General features: G+C 36.8%; 1 protein-coding gene across 2 annotated transcripts in view; it reads right to left on the bottom strand.

Moving 5' to 3' along the window:
• LOC149576642 (E3 ubiquitin-protein ligase KEG-like) overlaps window positions 1-20,774 on the bottom strand; it is a 291,838-nt gene that overhangs the window by 254,479 nt on the left and 16,585 nt on the right. For both annotated transcript variants that reach the window (XM_089818713.1, XM_089818719.1), the window contains exon 4: window positions 3,589-3,723. In XM_089818713.1, coding sequence (XP_089674839.1) covers window positions 3,589-3,723 — 135 coding nt within the window. The remainder of the gene's footprint in view (window positions 1-3,588; window positions 3,724-20,774) is intronic.

Below are 20,774 nucleotides of genomic sequence, written 5' to 3'. Positions count from 1 at the left end.
CATTAGAAATCTGATTCATTCCTCTTTCCATAAATATAAGTTTCATCTCTTGAAACAACAATTAAACATTCGTATATGTTGCTTCAATATGACTGTAATTTGAAAATCTGAAAAAACAGTCTCCATAGAATGCTCATATCTTTCTCAAATCAGTATGAAATAAACTCAAACCAAAAGAAATGGAAGGATTATTCATTTTCCTACTCTACCATATCAATAATACATCATTTTCAGGCTGTACATGGATGTACAAAGCCCGAAAACAACAAGAGAACTAAAAAGCCAATCGAAATAACAAGTTAGAATCACTCTAGATTTACTTCAAATGTAACTAATTCCTTCCTTCCATTCTTCATTTTAGGAGAAAAGCAAAAAGTGACAAAGGAGAAAAAGTTAAACCTAGTCCATATAAAGAGACTAAGCCACAAATTATCACCATACTTAATATAGTAGTAGGAGCAGCAGTCGTAGATCAAGAAGGAATGATCATACGAAAGGAGGAAGACGTGGTCGTACGAAGACATTTCGAGACAGAAGGTCCAACAGTACGTAAAAGTAGCAAAATACAGCACAAAAAAAGAGTGCAGGCAAAGGGGGCATCCGTACGACAGGTAGGAGTACGGAAGGCAGCAGTACATGAAGCATCCATACACGTGGCACATGAAGCATCTGTACGAGTGGCACAAAAGGGAGTAAGTACGACGTTCATACAAGAGGAAGAGAAGTATGGCATCCGTATGAGGGACACAAAAGGAAGTATGTACGGATTCCGTACAAGATGCAAAGGAGGAAAGGTCAATACAAGAAGGAGAAGCATCTGTACACATACTACAATAGAAACCATCCGTACAAAAGGCACTGAAAAGAATAACAGTCGTACTTATCAATTCCAAGACAGGAGGAAGCTTAGAGTCACAGGGTGGCTATCTAGATACACACTTGGTTCGTACCACATTGCCACACGTTGAAGTTTGTTACAAACAGTCACATCACAGGAACCATTGGTACAAGTGACATATACAAATAGTTAAGGAAATTCTGGAATTGATGCATCGAGACACAATGGTGAAATTAAGCATAGGAAACCTGAGCAAAGGGAACATTATTGACTCTAAACAGAAGAAATTTGACACACTGAAAGCCAAGAAGGAGATAAGGAAGACGACAAACAGCAAGGGAAAATGGCATAGAAAATCACCACTGAGAATATCACGTTTGAAAGTGTGATGGGAAGTGAGTGCAGGACCTGGTGGTAGAAGGCAGAAGCGGATCATCCTCTGAAGAAGGTGTTGTGTGCAACAAAGGTAGACAAAATACTTTTCATGCCAAATTTTGAATTAAAAGAGTTTGAACATATCTTATGGAATTTAATGACAGGATATGAGAGATCATGTGATAAATCCATAGTACAGTATTTCCAACAAAAGGTGACAATTTCTTATTTAGCAGAAGAAATAAGTAGGGTTTTGGGAATTCCCAATAAAGGGCAGGCACTGGAAAAAACCCTTATGACAATAGAAGATAAGAAGAAGTGGTTGAAACTAATGTGCCGAACAAATCTTACAAATCTAGTATGGGAAGGAATTCTGAAGAACTAATGTGTCTCGAAAAAAAATTCATTGTAAGCAAATCTAGGAAAAGTGGTTTCATTCCTTTCATGTTTCTTGAAGAATGGTTTGCCTTTGCTAAATGATGCACCCTTTGACTGAAATTTATTTACTGGGACTACTTATTCCATACTTCTAGCCTTCTTAATCGCTTCTTGCAAATTGAATGGATTGAGGGCTTTTACCCAACCCTTCAAGTGGTTCGGATAATCCCTCAGTGAACAAAACAACCAATCTCCTATCTGATATATCTGGCACCATAACGGATAGCCTCTGAAAGTCTCTAATGAAATACTCCAATCCGCTTATCTGTCTCAACTGTGTCAACTCCCTGAAGTAGACATTTGGATCCTTCTTATCAAACCTCTACCAACCTGTCCACGAAGTCCTAATATGAAGTCACTTGGTTATGCTGAAGGGTAACCATCCCATGGTACCACTAACCATGTGCAGCTCCCTCTAAATGTAGCATGGCATATTTTATTGCCTTCACTTCTGTCATAGGTCTTAGTGCTAGAAAGGTATCAAACTTGTGAATCCAAGTTTGCGCTATCATTCTGCTACTCCCATGAAATGTAGTCCAGGAAAGCTTCCTTGTAGCACGCTTTAATTCATTATCCTCGCCACGAGGTCTCCTATTCTGTCTGACTGCATGGTAGTGTTCTATTCTTTGGTTCACAAACCTCTCAAAAGTCATTCTCTCCCATACCTACAGTGCCAATAATTCTCATTCATCATTAGCAGCCACAAGGATATTTGCAAATGTCCCATCCTCAACTTCCTCTGCTGGCTCCTGTAAAAACCTACAAATGTAGTAGATAAAAACTTGGAATTGCTCCCAAAAAAATCTGAATTTTACTGTAGCAAATCAATGTAGCGACATAACTGTAGCAACATCACTGTAGTAGCGGTACTGTAGCAAGTTACTGTAGCAATATCCAACTTATTCCTTTTTCCACAAATCTGGCCCTAGGCCACAAAATTTGGCACAATGAAAAGAATGATTTGTCTTCTCCAACAGCTGCAACCCTTCGGAAGATATTTCACCACCCCAGTTATGCAAATCAATGGAAGTGTTCATTCCCAATGACCAATGTAGCAACTGCAGAAACCGTTGGCTCCACAAGTTATCTGGAAGAGTAGATGACAACACATTCGATGATCAACAATTTATTCTTTTCCTCCAATAGATGGACCTCCTTCTAGAAGAAATAAAATAATATTTAATTCCTCCTTTTAGAAGATTCTTTTAATTTATTCAATTTAGTCACTTTTAATTGTACTAATTAAATATAAAGTCACTTTTTTTTTTTTTTAATTTAATGACTTTATAAGAAATTAATTTAACCAATTTCTCCTTATTCCTTCACTTAGCCTTCGGAGAATGCAAAGGCTAAGAACTCCATTAAGAGGCTGAAAAGATGGGGACATTACATTCTATCCCACATATATTGGGAAGGACAAAATGTATTAATTTGTCAAGTCTAACCGAGGTTTGTAAGAACATATTGTAGTAACAAAGACCCCTCTTGTTCCATTTTGGTACTTAATGTGCCTCACCTCCCGGCTTATTAGAAGTCATATATCACCATTTCAGGTCAAATTGCATTTTGCCATCTACCCATGGAAAAAACAAATTCTTAAACACTATCCTGTTTTGAAGCCCTTGGAACAATTACCATCACCTTTCTTATTTGCAGTTAGCTTTGAGAATCTAATCTTGTATTACCACTACAATCTCTATTCGGAATGGATTTCAAAAAACATTTCATGTTACCTTATGTTGAAAAAAACATTTGACTAAAATATATGTTAACATGGTATCGTATATTCCACAGCAATAGAATGACTCAATTTATCAATCCAAGTATCCATGTCATAGGATCCAGTATTTGTAATATTAATTTGGTATAACTTGGAGTAATATCACAATTTCAACTTTCAAGTGAAGTAAAATACGGATAGAGTGCAAAGGATCAACCTGTCCCTGCTGCATGATGCAAAGCTGTTGTTCCCAATAGATTGGATGCTGCTGCAGGATCTGCACCATGCTCCAAAAGGTATTTAGCTGTATCTAAATGCCCCATTCGAGCAGCATGGATAAGAGGAGTCTCGCCTATGGTAAAAAAGGCAAAAATTGAACACTTCATTATATTAGATCGATGATCCTTACAAACGCAGCCATACTAATGAAAGCTTTTTGATACTAATAGGTAACTCATGTACAAAGATAAATTCAACATCCCATTCCTATGCATCAGAGATTTTGTATATTGTAAAAGCGTCTTAACTCAAATGAATGCTTCCTTACATCTTTTCGTTCTATGTTATATTCAAAAGACAGACTCAAAAACAAAGCATAGATCACCTACAGCTAAATCTGTTGACCATTAAATTTATAAGCATGCTGATGAATTCTTTAACCAATGAGGAAAAGGAAATTTATAACAATACAATATGTTGATTTCATTGGATCAAACTTAAGGGCAACTTCTGTTAAATTAATAAAAAACCAAATAAAACCTTGAAAATAGTTGGTCCCAATAGTCTTCATGAATTAGCTTAACTAGTTATATTGATACTGCAAAGATGCAAACAACAAAGTAGCACAAAAAAATGAATTACTCGTGTTGTAAATCACTCCTTATATAAGCAAATGCATCTTCGGTATAGGTTATTAAAATAATGGTTGAATAAATTATACAAGTAATAAGCTAAAACAGGCCTGTACTAACCTATCTCAAGCACTTTCCAACACAATATCACTCAAAATTAAAATGGGAATCAAAATGCAAAGAAATAAACAAGGACTGACTGTAAGGATACTAAAGCGGAAAAGGAATAAGAAGGCAGAAAAGAACAAATCCTATGCATAAGTATGACAAGATAGAGGGAAATCTAGACCTTTATGTGTTGCGTCTTGGGATACAAATGCCTGAAGGGAGTGACTAAACCGAGATATAGATTAAGAAAGTCTAGCTACAAAACTAATCTTTCAAATTTCCTTTTATTCTATTTAAATACTAAAACAGTGGAATATGGAGAGATTCTATATCTAACTAATCAGCATCTGTTTCCTAAATTTAGACAAGATAAATGAGTAACAACCTACCCCATAACCCTTCCATTCCATCTTAGTCTTTTTGTATTCTTCTTTGGGGATTATAGAAAGAAAAAATCAAGGGAGAGAAGACAAAAAACTAGAACTCAGTTTGCATGTTAAAATTGAAATGATAATAATGCCCTCAATAGTGCGATGCTCTCCTTCAACCACAAACAAAACAGAGATTTATCTCACTCAACCAAGAGATAAATTTCACCATCCACAAAGGTTCAGATGGTAGAAGATGAGAGTAAAATAATAATACCCTCAACAATATGACGCTCTTCTTCAATCAAGCAAATCAAAGATTTATCTAGAGATAAATTTCACAGCTCATGAAGGTTCAGATAGTAAAATGAGAAACAGTCTCAAAGAAGATCCAATCCAATAGAGCTTATTCTGATATGGTAAAAGAGAGACTTGAAAGAATGAAAATAATACACTTACAATTCTGACTTTTTACAGCATCTGAATAGCCAAAAATCCCCTACACAGGAGAACCTAAACATGCAGCTGATAGCCCCAAACAGCGATTTTCAGCATGGTAAGGCTCATATTTGAGGAATGGCAAAAGCTCCTGGGTTTTGACCAGTAAATTTATAATGATTAATTTGGCACAGTAACTTGGTGAGGCCCACAAGAGGCAGGAAGAGAGCAAAAGAGGAGTAAAGTTTGTTTATATCCTTATGAATCAAGTTTCAGCCTACATAATAATTTCTCTTTTGGAATTGCCAAAAAATCTAAGCAGATTACCAACAGGATTGGTAGAAATAGCAAAGGAAAACCTGCAATTAAAATTTAAGATCAAGAGAAGAATACTGAAAACTATTCAAAAACATGAGGACAAAAACAGTAATATCCCTTTCTTGGGACATTAGGAATTTACAAGTCCACTACATTAAATAGTTTAAAAGTGACTTATTTGGAGCTGAATGCAAATTATTAAAAGGGTCATTTTAAATTAAAAGGGGAAAAAGGTGACAAAAGGGGAAGAGGATGAAAGACATAGAAGGGATACTGTAGAGTCACAGCTTGATGCATTAAAAGAAGGAATGGAGACTCATTTGGTAAGTTTGGATATTCGATTGGATTTTCAGATTTCTTCTCTTGAAAAATTGGAAGCTCCGCTTCAACCAGTTTGAGGGCAGAAACCATTGAGCCAGAATATAATGGACAAGAACCCATTGTCTGTGGGAGACGTCATTTCAAGTGTTTCATTTATGCTTACATTTTATCTCTTATTCTCCATTCCCACTGTTATCTTCTGTGTTTATGATTGGAGCTGAATGATATTTTACTGAAAAGTTTAATGGTGATATCCATTTGGGTATACATATTGTTGCTGGTATTTTTACATATACTGCCAAAAGTGGAATGAAATAGAAACTCTGAGACTTCATTTGCTGATATTTTACAGGTCAAAACTGGAAGTTTTTTGCATGAATTCTGTTTGTATTTATAAAAATATTTGTGTGAGAAATTGGAAAAAAATATCCATATGGGATATTACAGTAGAATCAGAGCTAGCTTTCCTACTAGCCTTTGAGGTCCAGAAAAGTGCAGTGGTTAGATTTGGAGATTACATTCTGAAATTCTAGATCTCTGTATAATATTGGTAAACAGTAGGTTTCATATAGTTCGCTTTGTTACTGATGAAATATTGAATTTTGAATGAGCCATCAAAGCCTTGAAATCAGGTGTTCAGAAATAACAGTCATAACCATTGCTGGGAAATATTAAACCATGAATTTTATTGTGGAAATAATATTAGTGGTGCAGCAACATTAATTATAATTGATAAGTAGGAGATAATTTCCACAGCAAGTCAAATTGTGATATTGCTATCTAGATTTAACTGTGTAGTTTTTGAGTCAAACTCATTGACCCATATTTCATGAGTAGTGTTTCAACAAGAATTTATTTCTCATGAGAATAAATGGAACACTTACACTCATTGAATCTAGGTGATGCTTTGACTCAAAAACTACACAGCTAAATCCTGATAGCGATATCACAACATTAATTATATTAGAGCCGGTATTCCTGCAGGCCTTTGAGCTCCAGAAAAGTGCAGTGGTTAGATTTAGAGAAAATGTTCTGAAATTCTAGATCTCTGTATAGTATTGGTAAACAGAAGGTTTCATATAGCTGGCTGAGTTTGCTACTGGTGAAATTTTGAAATTTTGAATGAGCCGTCAGAGCCTTGAAGTCACGTGTTTCAGTAGTAACAAACACAACCATTGCTGGGAAATATTATACCATGACTTTTATTGTGGAAATAATATTAGTGGTGCAGCAACATTAATTATATTACTTGACCACATTTCTTATTAAAAATGGAGCGAAAACGTTTTCCCGAAGTATCTAAGATTGCAGTAGGAAATGAAGAATGGTAATATTTGCCAAATCATCTTATGTTTGAAAGGAATTAATATTTCTTCAGGCTGTAAAGTTTCTGATATTTTTTATTTTTTTAATTTTTTAATCCCGCGATGAAGAACACTCCCACGATGAAGAAGGCTCCCGCGACGAAGCTTTACTCTTGCGATGTCTGTGTTACCCATTCCGCCTGGCTCATTCAGTGATCTTCCTTCTACATCTGTGCTTATCTGTTTGTCCTTCATCGTTCATGTGTCTGTCTTCTAGCTTCATGTTTATTTTCCCTCCGTCGTTTTCCTCCCCTTTGATTGCACCAGTCTTCGTTCAAGCCCTGCGAATTAATTATCAGGTCTGCGAATTCTAGGCAGCGATTTGTGTCTTTCTTGAGGTTTGCATTTTAGGTTGAAGGTGCCTGTACATGCTCCTGGAGGCTGCCATCCTTTTTGTCGAAGAGATTGTATCAAATTGGGACATGCGTTCATTTCCACAAGCCTGCGATCTTTGTTCGGGCCTTGCAATTTAATTATCAGGCCTTGCGATTCACTATCCTAGCCCAATGATTTACTTATCAGGTTTGTGGTTCATCATTCAATATTCAAGCCCTATGAATTATCGTTCAAGCTCTACAACTTTATTGGAGCCTTGTGTTTTATGGTATTGGCCTACGGTTTGGTCTGGATAGGGACGCTTTGCATTGTAGCAGCTCCCGTGGGTCATTGGGATGATTGCTGCTAACACATAAGGAGCACAGTTGGGCGGTTATTGCATTACTATTCAGCTTACGATTTTTACGGCTCCAAACTCTAGTCTGTATTGGCGGTTACAATGACTAAGGCGATAACTCTTCCCAAAATCAAACCCTCACATATCAGCGATTATATGATCGTGTTTTTAAGCTGGAAACTGATAACACCTTGCTGAGAGAACGAGTTGCTGAGTTGACAGCGAAAATTGCAAACCTCAAACAGTCCATAGAATCCAACTTAGAGGCTGTTATTGAACAATTGGATGGGCTGGAGAAAATCAAAGAATAGCAGACTGAAATGGCAACAATACACTCTTCTCTAATTGCGGAAACTAAACAAAAGGTGAAATCATGAGCTTTTATTTGCACTAATATAGATACTACAACCCCCAAGTTGAGTATACAAAAGATTGTCCAAGATAAGATTGATGATGAGCAAGTGCGGCATGCTCAACATGCGGGTTCATGGTCTTACATCCACTTCTGACCCTACTACTGCTATACATTCCTTTCTCTCTGATCAACTAGGTATCTCCGATATTACCTTGTATAGATGTTTGTTTGGTATGGGAGAGGCCCTTTTCATCAAATTCTTCTCTTTTTCTAATAGGCTTCATGCCCTTAGAGTGAAGAGAAAGTTGTTTTCTCTCCCCTCTAAAATTTATTTGGACGAAGATCTCACTAAGGCACAGGTTATAGAACTCAAACATGCTCGGGGAATTGTGGCAGATGCTAGGCATGTTGGGAAATGAGCTGGTCGGGTAGAGAGGACAACCTCCAAACCGACATGACGGTTCCGGCAGCAATCTGACAAGAGGAAGCCCCCTTCTCTTCTTTTCAACTGTTGGAATGGTAATGGCTCTTTATGGTCATTACCTAGTCTTTTTCATGATGCGGTGGAGTCCTTAGATATTTTGGCCGTTACTGAGACTCACGAGAGCCCCATGTGCCCTCTTCCAGGATATCTTGATTATCAATGGCTGTCAATTTGCAGTGATGAGGTCTGGACTTTTGGTGGGGTTCGTGGGTCTGAGGATGTGGCTTTCTTGATGCGTGATGATATTTTCAGTTTCACTTCAGTTGTTCACTCTGATGCCTTTGCCAGATCTATGTGGGTCCGGATTGGTTGGCGGAAATACCGACAAAGAGATACTTTTATTGTTGTTTGTAATTTTCCACTGACCTCCTCTCCTTATGCCATTCGTGACCCGAAGAATGGAGATCCTTTCTGCGACCTTCAAGAGAGCATTTCACAGTTTGCAACTTTAGGTGATATTATTACTCTTGGAGACTTTAACACTCGAATCAAGGATCTTCAGACTCCTTTGCATGATCGTGGTTCTGATTCAAACTGCACTTCTGAGTTAGACTTGACTAGTATGGGACTTTAGCGCACCTCAGAGGATGTTCTTGGACCGCTCTCAGGTTATAGTCGTCACCTCCTCTAGCTCTATGAGTCTTCTGGGTTGTTGATTTTGAATGGTTTATCCTTCCTTCCTGGATTAGACCTCTTTACCTGTTGGTTGCACTGTGGTGGTGCGAGTGTTGTTGACTATGTCATTTCCTCTCCTTCATTTCTTTCATTCGGAGTTTCACCATTTCGCATCTCCCCTTGGCTAATCATGCTCTTCTTAGCATTTCTACTTGCGTTTCACCCCAACCATCACACTCTTTCCAGTCTTCTCACTACCCGGTTGATACTATCTCCTTTCCTACTCGCTATCATTACCCCAAGAGCGATGGTGAGCTCTTTACGTTCCACCTTAGGAGACTTCTGACACTTGCTAGTTTTAGTTAGTCACTTGCGGCCTCTGACATGTTTGATTCACTTGCCTCCGCCATCTGGGATTTTTCTCTTCTTTCTATTCCTCACCGTTCCCCTCCTTCTCTCAGCGCTGAGCATCAGAATACTTGTCCTATGAATAAATAGTTTGATACTGATTGCAGAGCTTTCCATCACTCTATTCACGTCGTCTTTGAGACTCAGTCTCCTGCCTTCACCCATCTACGCCTTTCGCACCTCTATTTTCTTCACCACAAGAAATGTTCTTTTGCCTATTTTCAATGCAGAACCCTTTGCTCCACATTTATTCAGAATCCCCATATCTTTTGGCATACCCTTTTCCCTCAGTGCTGCCCCCATCCTCCACTCTCAACTACCACTCTTTGACCTCCCATATCATTATGCTTTACAACATTTCGGGGCAACCACCTCTTCACTCCAATCCACTCCACCTCTATAGTGTCATTTGTTCACCTACTCTAGTATTATTGAGGCCATCAGATCTTTGAGATGCAACAGAGCAGTGGATGAAGATGGTTTCTAAGCAGAACTTTTCAAGCTTGGTGCTTCGATTCTCGAATCTTACCTTCCCACACTCTTTAACAGAGTGGTTTGCACTCGGTTTCCTGAGTCCTAGTCTAGACATGTGATTTACCCTATTCATAAGTCTAGACCTAATTCTGATCTGGGTAACTACAGGACTATTATGATTAGACATACTTTTGCCAAACTTTATGCCACTGCTCTGAACACCATGTTATCTAGTGAGCTTGATAGAAGAGGCTGTAGAGCTAAAAGGCGGGCTGGTTTTTGGGCAAACTATCGAAGTAGTGATCATGTATTCACGATGTGGGCTATCATTGAGGAGGCTAGGCATCACTCTCAGAAGGTCTATTGTTGTTTTGTGGACTTCCATAAGGTTTTCAATTTTGTTCTTAGGTTGGCCTTATTTCAAAGACTTCGTGAGATTGGGATCTCAGATATGTTGCAGACTGCTATTATGAAGCTTTATGAGAGGATTGCCGGTAGGCTCAGGACTCCGAAAGGCTTTTCTGTCCTGATTCAGAGCACCATCGAGGTGAAATGGGGCTGTCCTCTTTCTCCTACTCTGTTTGGTTTATATATTGATGAGTTGGAGGATTTCCTTGTGAACTCTCAATCGGGTGATGGGGGCTATTTGCATCAAGTTTTGATCTCCATTCTCCTTTTTGCTGATGATGTGGTTCTCTTGGCCTCTTCTCCCAACAACTTACAGAGACTCCTTGATAGTCCGGCTTCTTTTTGTCATCAGCGGCAGCTTGTGGTCAATTTGTCTAAGACTCAGGTTATGGTCTTTAACTGTTTAAAGACCTCTCATTTTCATTTCTTCTTTCAGGGTCAGGAAGTTGAGATTACCCCCTCTTACATGTATCTCAGTGTGAAGTTCTCGGAGCCATGCTTCAACTTGAGACAAGCTATTCAATCCAAACTTAGTAAGGGCATGGGTTCCCTGGCTTTGTTGGAAAGACAATGCTTCAAGCATCATTTCCAGGATATTTCGTCCAAGTTGTCCGTTTTGGACTCCTTGGTTCGTTCAACAATTTTCTATTGCTCGATCGCTTGGGGGCCTTCTCTTATTGCTTCTAATTGGGCGTCTATTGAGCGGGTTCAGACGTTGATGTTATGGCATATCATAAGATGTCATAGGCTCACCTCTCACAGCATTGTCTTAGCGGAGTTTAGAGCTCATCCTCTCAAACTTGCCACCATTTTTGACTTGATTTGGTTTCTTCACCGGCTTCCTGGTTTTATGGAGTCGGGTGTTAACCGAAACAAATACTCTCATCTAGCATACTGTTTTTCTGTTGAGATTATGAGATCTAACACTTCTACTAGGTCTCGTTGTTGGTATGCCCAAGCCACCTCTTTGTTGGGTTCGATTGGTATTAAGATAGATCGTCTTCCTCCTTACCAATTTTCACTTGATGCTCCTGCTCATCTTCTCCCTTCACATCAAGAGTTGAACGAGCATTTCAGACAGGATATTTATAGACAATACATTACCACTACCTCGAGTAATCCCCCGAGAGGTTTGTAACCTAAGATGGCCTTCTATGCTGAGCATTTTCTTGAGATTCAAGAAGGTATTATTGTTCCCCTTGATTATCTCTATCGGCATTGGAATCATGCCTTATGGTTTTCTTTAGGCTCTTTCAGAGTTGGTTCTCACTGCCTCAAGGCTCGAACAGATCACCATATGGATCGGGCTGATCAGATATGTCAGTTGTGTACTTTGGCAGAGGTTGAGACTAAGATCCACTTCATTTTTCAATGTCCTCTCTACTATGAGATCAGAGGGAGATTTTACTGCCTTTTCAAAGACTATTCTTCTTTTTCAATGTTCTTCAACTATATTGATTAGCGGTATCTTGCACTTTATCTGTAGGAGGCCGGCCACTTACCTTCGGGAGATCACCCTGCAGTCTTTTATAACTTAGGGGCGTACATCAGAGCAGCTCATTACTGCCTTTTTCTCTCCCTTGTCTCCTCCATGGGGTTTGAAAAGGCCTTCCAGTACTTCGCATTCCAGATCAATTAGACACTACACCAGTCTCTCCAAGCAATGATAGTCCTACAGCGGTTCTACACAGTATTCTAAGACTATGGATCGTTTACGGTTTTACCCCTTTATTACTGATTTCTTTGTGATAAGGAAGAACCCTTAGTCTTTACCTTGTCTTCTCTCTTGTTTTGTTTCTTGCTTTTGTTTCTTCTCAATCACTATTTGGTGCTTCTGCTTTGGCCGGCTCTTTTGTTTGTATGCTCAGTCCCATAAACCTTGTTGGTTTCTCATGGACATTAATATTATTATCTTATCTTATCTTATCTTCTATAATGCTTGTTGCAGATGATCTTCAATAAACAGACTTGAGTGAAGTGATAAATATAATTCTAGAAATATCTTATCTCAACAAGTATTCTTCTAGAGTAGTATTGTTCAAGGTGCAGACTATTGTTATTTGTGTGTCCTTTAACTACAACCACACCCTATATAAATACGTCAACCAAAGGGCAAGTCTCTTGAAGGGACATGACCCTATCTAGGTCAGCCCACAATTGCATTCTCATAACCAGTGCTCAAAGGAGGTATTGGTTTGTAATCAAACTAAACTAAGATAAGTTAATACTTAAACGCAATCATCTCAAAGGAGACGCTGATCGTGCCTAGACAAGGAGAATTTATATATAGGCCTTCATAAGGCATTTCATGCAAGATAAAATCTGTGCAATCTGCATAATCAGATCAATATGGTAATCAAAGTTACAGATTTAACACTCCCTCTTAACTTGATAATCATACTGAGAGATAACATATCTAGCATCATCAATTAGGATGAATAAGCATAGAGTGATACTCTATTTCTATCTGAATCTTCTAACCATGTGGCATCTTTGAACACATGATACTATGTCATATTACTACACCTATGATATGACTTATCACTGATACTAGTGATAATAGTATTTCAAAGCATATAATATATAGGATAAAATCTGAAGAATGATCATTTATCCAAGTTGTGACTCATAGGTACTAGCAATCCTATATCACAACATTATCTAAGTTTAAGATCTACCAGAACACAGGATAAAATCTAGAGAATAATTAAATTCTTCATTTATCCAAATTGTGACTCATAGACGTAGAAATATCTACATCACAATAATGATCTTAAGCTCATCAAGATCTAACAGTAGTTCCCTACTGTTCAACGCATTATCTAAAAAATTGACATCTCTCATAATGTCTTTTATACAAGTGTTCATTATCTCATAGATCGTCACCTCTTAAACAATGAATACAAATGGTGAAGCCCATAACAGTCAATAGCCTGACAATAAAAGTTATTTTATTAATAATTTAAACAATACAAGTGTTTTATAATTCAATCATACCAAGTCCTTTCATGAAGTGATCTATCTTCACTCAAGAGAGAGGTTTGGTAAGAATATTCATTGCCTGATCTATAGTGCAAATGTATTCTAATTTTATAGTATTCCTATCTACCAACTCTCTTACATAATGGTAAGGAATTTCAATATACTTGGACCTACCATGGAAAACTAGATTCACAGAAAGCTTGATGGAACTTTGATTATCACAATGAGTAATAGTAGGATTCATGGGTTGACCAAATAATCCCACAAGTAACTTCCTAAACGAAACTTCTTCCCAAGAGACCATTGCTATTGCAATGTATTCAGCTTCTCTGGAACTTTGTGCTAATAATGACTATTTTCCGCATATCCATGATAACATTGCTGATCCTAAACTGAAACAGCATCCTGAAGTGTTTTTTTTATCGTTAACACTTCCACCCCAATCTGTCTATCAATCCATATAAGTCCAAGTCAACTTCCTCATATTTGTGCCTAAGGTTAAGAGTGCCTTGTAAGTATCTCATAATGTGTTTAACTATAACTAGGTGAATCTCCTTTCGTTCACACATAAACTGACTTAAGGCATTAACAGCATAACAAATATCAGGTCTTGTATTTACCAAGTACATAAGAGACTCAATCATTTGTCTATAAAGAGTAGAATCTATGAAAGGTGATTTTGATGCTGCTTTCTTAAGTTTATCTAGATTAGTCTCTATGAGAAGACATAATCTTGTAGTTCCACATTCCAAATCTCTTCAAGATGTCTAATGTATACTTTTCTTGATTAAGTATGATATTCTAGGAATTTTAACATACTTCCATTCCTAGGAAGTAATGAAGGAGTCATAAATCTTTCATCTTAGATTCTCTAATTAGATCTTTCTTGCATTGATCTATAAGAGGATCATCACTTGTTATTAGTAAATCATCAACATACAGTATCAAAATTACCATATCATCTTTATCCCTTTTATAATATAGATTTGAATCAGCTTCATTCTTGGAGAATCCTAAGCTGGTGAGATACTTATCAATTCTTTCATACTGGGCCCTTAGAGCCTGTTTAAGTCCATGGAGGGCTTTCTTGAGCCTACAAACAAAAACTTTAGCGTTATGAGTTTCAAATCCTTCAGGTTGCTCCAAATAAACCTCTTCTGTAATTTTTCCATTCAGAAATGTTGTTTTTACATTCCTTTGATGTACTTTCCATCCCTTCGATGTTGCAATAGCTAGGATTGCTCTTATAGCGATGTATTCGGCAATAGGAGAAAAGCTCTCTTCATAATCAATTCCCTCTTTCTGAGAGAATTCCCTGGATACAAATCTGAATTTATATTTTTCAATGCTACTATCAGCAGCATGCTTGATTTTAAATATCCACTTAGAAGAAACAACCGGATTTTTCTTCAAGTCTAAGAACAATTTTCCAAACATCATTCTTAATAATGGATTGGTATTCTTCCGTCATAGCTTCCTTCCAAGCTATATGTTTAATAGCATCTGAAACATTGGTTGGCTCTAATTTAGATAAACCACTCATGTTTGTTGTATAACTAGAAAATATTTTGGGTCATTTGCTTTCTCCGAAGGTTCTAGATGTCGCAGCAAAGTCTTGTGCTTCCTCTACTGTCTTAATGGCCCAAAGTGGTCTTTTCTTTGGATTTTGAGTTTCCTCAAGATTAAAATTTTGAATTTCATCTTCAATTTCTTCAATGTTCTCCCTCTGAAACTCAAATTCAATATTTTCTTCAGAACTAGGTAAGGGAGAGGGCTCTCCAAAACTTAGGGCTTTTTTGAATGCTAAATCTTCTTCAAATATTACATCCCTACTAAGTTCAATGTTTTTCTAACTAGGTATGAAAATCCTATATGCTTTAGATGTTTCACTATACCCGACAAAAATACCTTTTCTCCTGGAGGGTTCTAACTTAGTTCTCTTTTACTTTGGAACATGTATATATACTAGGCATCCAAATATCCTAAGATGGCTTATATTAGGTTTAACCTTAGGAAAGACTTCTTCGAGAGTTCTAAGGTAAGAGAGAGGACTTATGTTTTGAATATATACAGCAGTACAAGGGGCTTCTGCCCAAAGATAATATTCTAAATTTGGATCAAATATCATAGCTATTGTTGCTTCTATAATTGTTTTATTCTTCCTTTCTGCTACCTTATTTTGTTGCGGGTTATAAGGAACGGTATATTCCCTCTTAATTCCTACTTTACAAAACTCTTTAAATAAATCTGAAGTATATTCCCCTCCACTATCAGTCCTAAGAGTTTTAATTTTGTGTCCTAATAAGTTTTTAGTTAAAGTTTTGAATTCTTTAAATCTCTCAAGGATTTCTTCTAATTCTTTACACTTCAAGAAGTAAATCCAAGTTTTCCTAGAGAAGTCGTCTATAAAAAGTATATAGTACCAGAATCCTCCAAGAGAAGGAATAGACATAGGTCCACATAAATCTGAGTGGATTAATTCCAAAACATTGTTAGTTTTTCTAGTGCTATCATGAAATGGACTTTTGGTGTTCTTACCCAAAGCGCATCCTTTGGATATGCTTGAATGATCTTTATTCAACTTAGGTAAAGCAATAACCATCTTCTCCATAGTCGATAAGGTTTTGAAATTTAGGTGTTCTAACCTTTTGTGCCATATTTTGTTTATATCAACAGCTTCATGAATTAAGGCATGAATAGGTTGGCTAGGTTCTATATTCAATTCATACAAGTATCCCTTTCTTTGACCAATCACCTTTGATTTCTTAAATGAAGAGTTTCTTAGACCAGATCATTACTTTACCATCCATGAATGCAACATTATGTCCATCATCTTCAAATGTTGTAAACAAGATTAGATTCTTTTTTATTCCCGGTACATAGGGTACTCTTTTGAGATGTAAAGAACTACTCAATTTCAATTTCAAGGTGCAATTCCCAATTCCTTTGACTAAATGAGCTGAATTGTCACCGATGGTAACTTCACCATCAACTTCTTCTGATATAGAGTCTAGTGCTCCTTTGTATCCTATAATGTGTCGAGATGATCCACTATCAATCACCCATGCTTTGCTTGATACTTCATTTGATAGTGCAGAATACAATACACGATTCTCAGGATGATAGTTATCTTCTTTCCTAATAATGTTCGTACAATTTACTTGCTACTTTGTATTCTCAATGCAATTAGATCTGAAGTGTCCAAAATTTTCAGATTTGAAGCATTTTATTTTGGATAGATCTTTCTTAGGTTTGTCATTCTTTTCATTACCCTTCTTCTTCTTGAAGTGCTTCTTCTTACGTTTATAGGAATTTGTGTTGAGAACATGAAGTGCTTCACCTTCAGTTTTCAACTTTCCCCCTTTCTCAAGTTTTCTAGATTCTTCTTGAAGGCAATCTTCCTTAAGTCTATTGAAGTCAGGAAGATTGCCTCTAGCACTTACTCCTTGTGCAAATGTTTCCCATGAATCTAATAGCCCATCTATCACCATAAGTATTAGTTCCTTGTCTTCAATTATGGTCCCTACACTTGCAAGTTCATCTCTTAGACTAGCAACCATTAAAAAGTAAGAATTCATACATTCTTCTTTCTTTATCTGTATATGATTTAGTTGTCTTTTTAGTGCAAGGGTTCTAGTCACATTGTTAACTTATATGCATTTAATAATGCATTCATCATATTAAATGTTGTTTGATGTTTCATTAGCATAGGTACTATTTCATTTTTCACTCCATCTAATATGATTTGCATAGGTTTTATGTTTCCTTTACTCCAGATAGTTTTATTAGGTTCAACATCAGGTTGCTTGGATGTTGAATCAACAAACTGTTTCACATCATTGTCTTCAAGAATCATCATAATTCTGAATTTCCAAGCAACGAAGTGTTCTTTCCCATCAAATTTGTCCTCCGGTCTGATTGTGCTCCCTATTGAAGATAGAAGGATGTTGCTAGATATTAAAGTGGTAATCATCAAGCAATTATGTGCATAAAATCAGCAAGATAAGCACAAATTAAATAGCAAGAAAGAAGAAGTCCACTTACATGAAGATTAAGTGCCAAAAATGAAGGAAAAAGATGCTACAATGTTGAAAATTTCTCCAAAAATGCTAAGACTTTTTCCAAATTTGCAAATTCAAAAGGGAAGGGGCAGCAAACAAGGTGTTTTGTGCGCAAGATGCCAAAATGTGCCCTAAAAATCTCCAAGATCCAACGTTTTTGAAAGCACATGCTATGGGACGTTTTTAGTGAAATATGTTTTTCACCAAGGTGAAAAATCAAATTGATTTGGAGTTTAAAGGTGGAGATTTGTATCACAATGCAATGTAATCACCATAAAACACCAAATCGATTCATCTACATGCACAAACGTTGATCAAAAATGGATGTATTTGGAGTTTTCTTAGAAAACATGCCCTAGAATAGAGCTTCCAAAAACAATATTTGGCATGATAAATCCATTTTTTAAGCAAGAAAACTCATTGCCAAGCAAAAATGCCTTCAATGGAGAAGATTTCATGCAAATCCACCAAGAAAATCTCTCTCACTGATCAAAATTGGGTTCTTGGAAGGCAAATGCATGCATTTCTTCAAAATCGGACTTTTTAAAGAGTAACACACATTTTAAAACATGCTTTCAATTAAAATCGGACCTTTTTGGGTGCATAGCATGTTTTAAAAACTTTCAACAAGGCAAATCGGACCTTTTGGGGTGCATAGCATGTTTTAAAACATGCAAGTGATCAAGATCGCACCTTTTGGGGTGACTAGCATATTTTAAGTTACATCTCACATTCTAGATGCAAAGATGTCATGTCCCCACTCTAGCTCAATCTAACAGAGACATGTGAGTCAGCTTATTATGGGGTCTTGTAGGCTAACAGGGTTTCATAGAGACCCAGTATGGTTATTCATTGTTGGGGACTTGGTTTTCTGGTGGGTATTGATCAGTTGGGTGACGTTCCTTGTTTTTAGGAGGCAGTTCCTACATTTATGGGGTTCATTCCTACTTTTTAGGAGGTATGATCATGCCCAGGGCTGGGTTTCCATGAGATGATCCTTTGGGTTCAGTTTCAGAGGGATAGGGCTTGTTTCCTAAATTTTAGGAGCATCCCTAGATTTTAGGGATGAGACTGCCAGTGGATCCTTGATTTTCGACTTCAATCACAGACAGGTGATAGGATGATTTTATGGTTTGTGATGTCAGTTGGGCAGTTTGTGGCTATTTGGGTTATATTTTTAATATTTTCTAAGTTAGCGTTTAATATTTAAATAAGCCTAAGTTAATAGCCATTTTGGAGTAATAAGGGAATTTCGGCCTCATCTGGATGTGTATCCCATGTTATGATAGCTCGTTGGAAAGGTCTTGAAATTCTCTAAATCTTCCTCTTTGGTCTCAGGGCAATTCGGTGAGCGGATTTATTACTATGGTGGAAAAGGTCATTTTCTAGTGACATGGTCACTTTAAAATAAGATTTAATTCATTTTTATAGCCAACGCCAATTGGGGATCACTTTAGGGTTCGAATTGCTTTGCAAGGGGTTATAAGGAGATGGGCGCCATTTCTCATCATTATGCATATTTTTCAAACACTTCTTTTCAGATTTGCTCTGCTTGAGCGATTTGCATTCTGGGACTCAAACCCCAGGGTAATTGCTGGTTGGGACGTAACCCTCAGCAGCATTGGGTATTTACTGGCTGGGACGTAACCCTCAGCAGTATTTGGTCTTGGAATTTTCAGTGGTATCAACTGTTATCAGGGAAGGAGGACGCCATTTCAGCTTGGGTCTGCAGTATTGTTTAGTTGGGCACGATTATTGGTACATGGGAAAGTGAGCCTTGCAGCAGTAGCCGCCCTTTGCAGCACTTTGAAATATAGAGAGTCGGATAATCAGCAACAGACGTTTGCATGTTCACGGTCCTTTCCATCAGCCAGTTTGGTGTCATTGTTAGGGAAAATGTACTAGATCCTTTATTTGGCTCTATAATTCAGAGATCTACCTGGTACGATTTGTATCAATTCTGATTTTGTTGCATATTGTTATTTATTTTCAAACTCTTTTCATATCATTTGCTCCTTCTCATTTCTATGTTGAATAATCATCAAAAACGCAAAAACAAACAAACTCTTTTGCATTTCCGTCTAGTTCTGCAAGAAAACTTTAATAAACAGGAAAAAGAAAATTAAAAAGAAAAAATATAATAAAGCTACAGCAGATTAGCGGCAGAGATCCATCATGGATCTTTCAAAAGACTTAAAAACCTACCTTTTGATGCAATGACGTCAAAAAGGTCCACTTTTGATAACCTTTTGATGTAATGACATCGAAAAGGTCCACTTATGATTCCAAGCTGAACTTTATATGCAATGACATGTAAAAAGTCCACTTTTCATGGATTTTACATGTAACTGCATATAAAAGGTCCACTTTATATAACTTAAAGTCATTTAATCCACTTAATTTCATAAAAATGTTACTAAATGGGACATAAACAATATTTATATATCATATTTAATAATACAATACATAAATATCATTTAAAAAGTAACATTTAAATGAGTATTTGATTTAAAAATCAAAAATTAAACTGAAACTACATAGATATATAGTCACTTTAAGTGAAAAATCAAAAAGTAACTCAACTTAAAATTATAACATAAAATGCACTATAGTCACTTTAAGTGAAAAATTTGAAGTTAAAGTAAATTAAAAACATAACAAAAAGTGAATTTAAGTTATATTTTTCAAAAAGTGAAAGTCAAATTAAAAATATAACATAATATTTTTAATTCATGTTGTTACATCAAAAAAGGTCCACTTTTCAGGCACTAAAACGACCAAATCTCTTGACTGACAACTCTGATTATGCTCTAGGTTAAACCAAATCAAAAGCCATGAAATTAGCAAAACCAAAGGACTAAAAACCAACAAACGCAAACTTAAGAACAAAAAAAAAGGACGATGAAGGCCTCAAAAATCAAGCAAAGGCTCGACCAAAAGCAAAACGAAAAAGACTTGATGAAAGCCTTCAGTAAAACAATTTGATATACGAATTTAAGTTGATTGATCAATCAACATTAAACAATTGAATATCAAGTGCAAACTTAGAGATACACGAAACTAGCTTGAAAAAGTTTCGTGGTGTTACCAATATTTTGTGGTGACAAAATGCAGGACAACACAGTCTACTGGGAGGAATCTCATTTTCCTCGTTGTGTACTATGTTCCAGGAATG

The sequence above is a fragment of the Cupressus sempervirens genome, chromosome 1 (assembly GCF_028749045.1).
Source record: "Cupressus sempervirens isolate cs-2001-9-10 chromosome 1, ASM2874904v1, whole genome shotgun sequence".
Taxonomy (NCBI): domain Eukaryota; kingdom Viridiplantae; phylum Streptophyta; class Pinopsida; order Cupressales; family Cupressaceae; genus Cupressus; species Cupressus sempervirens.
The sequence above is the reverse complement of the archived record's forward strand: the minus strand, read 5'-3'. Positions and strand labels throughout refer to the sequence as shown.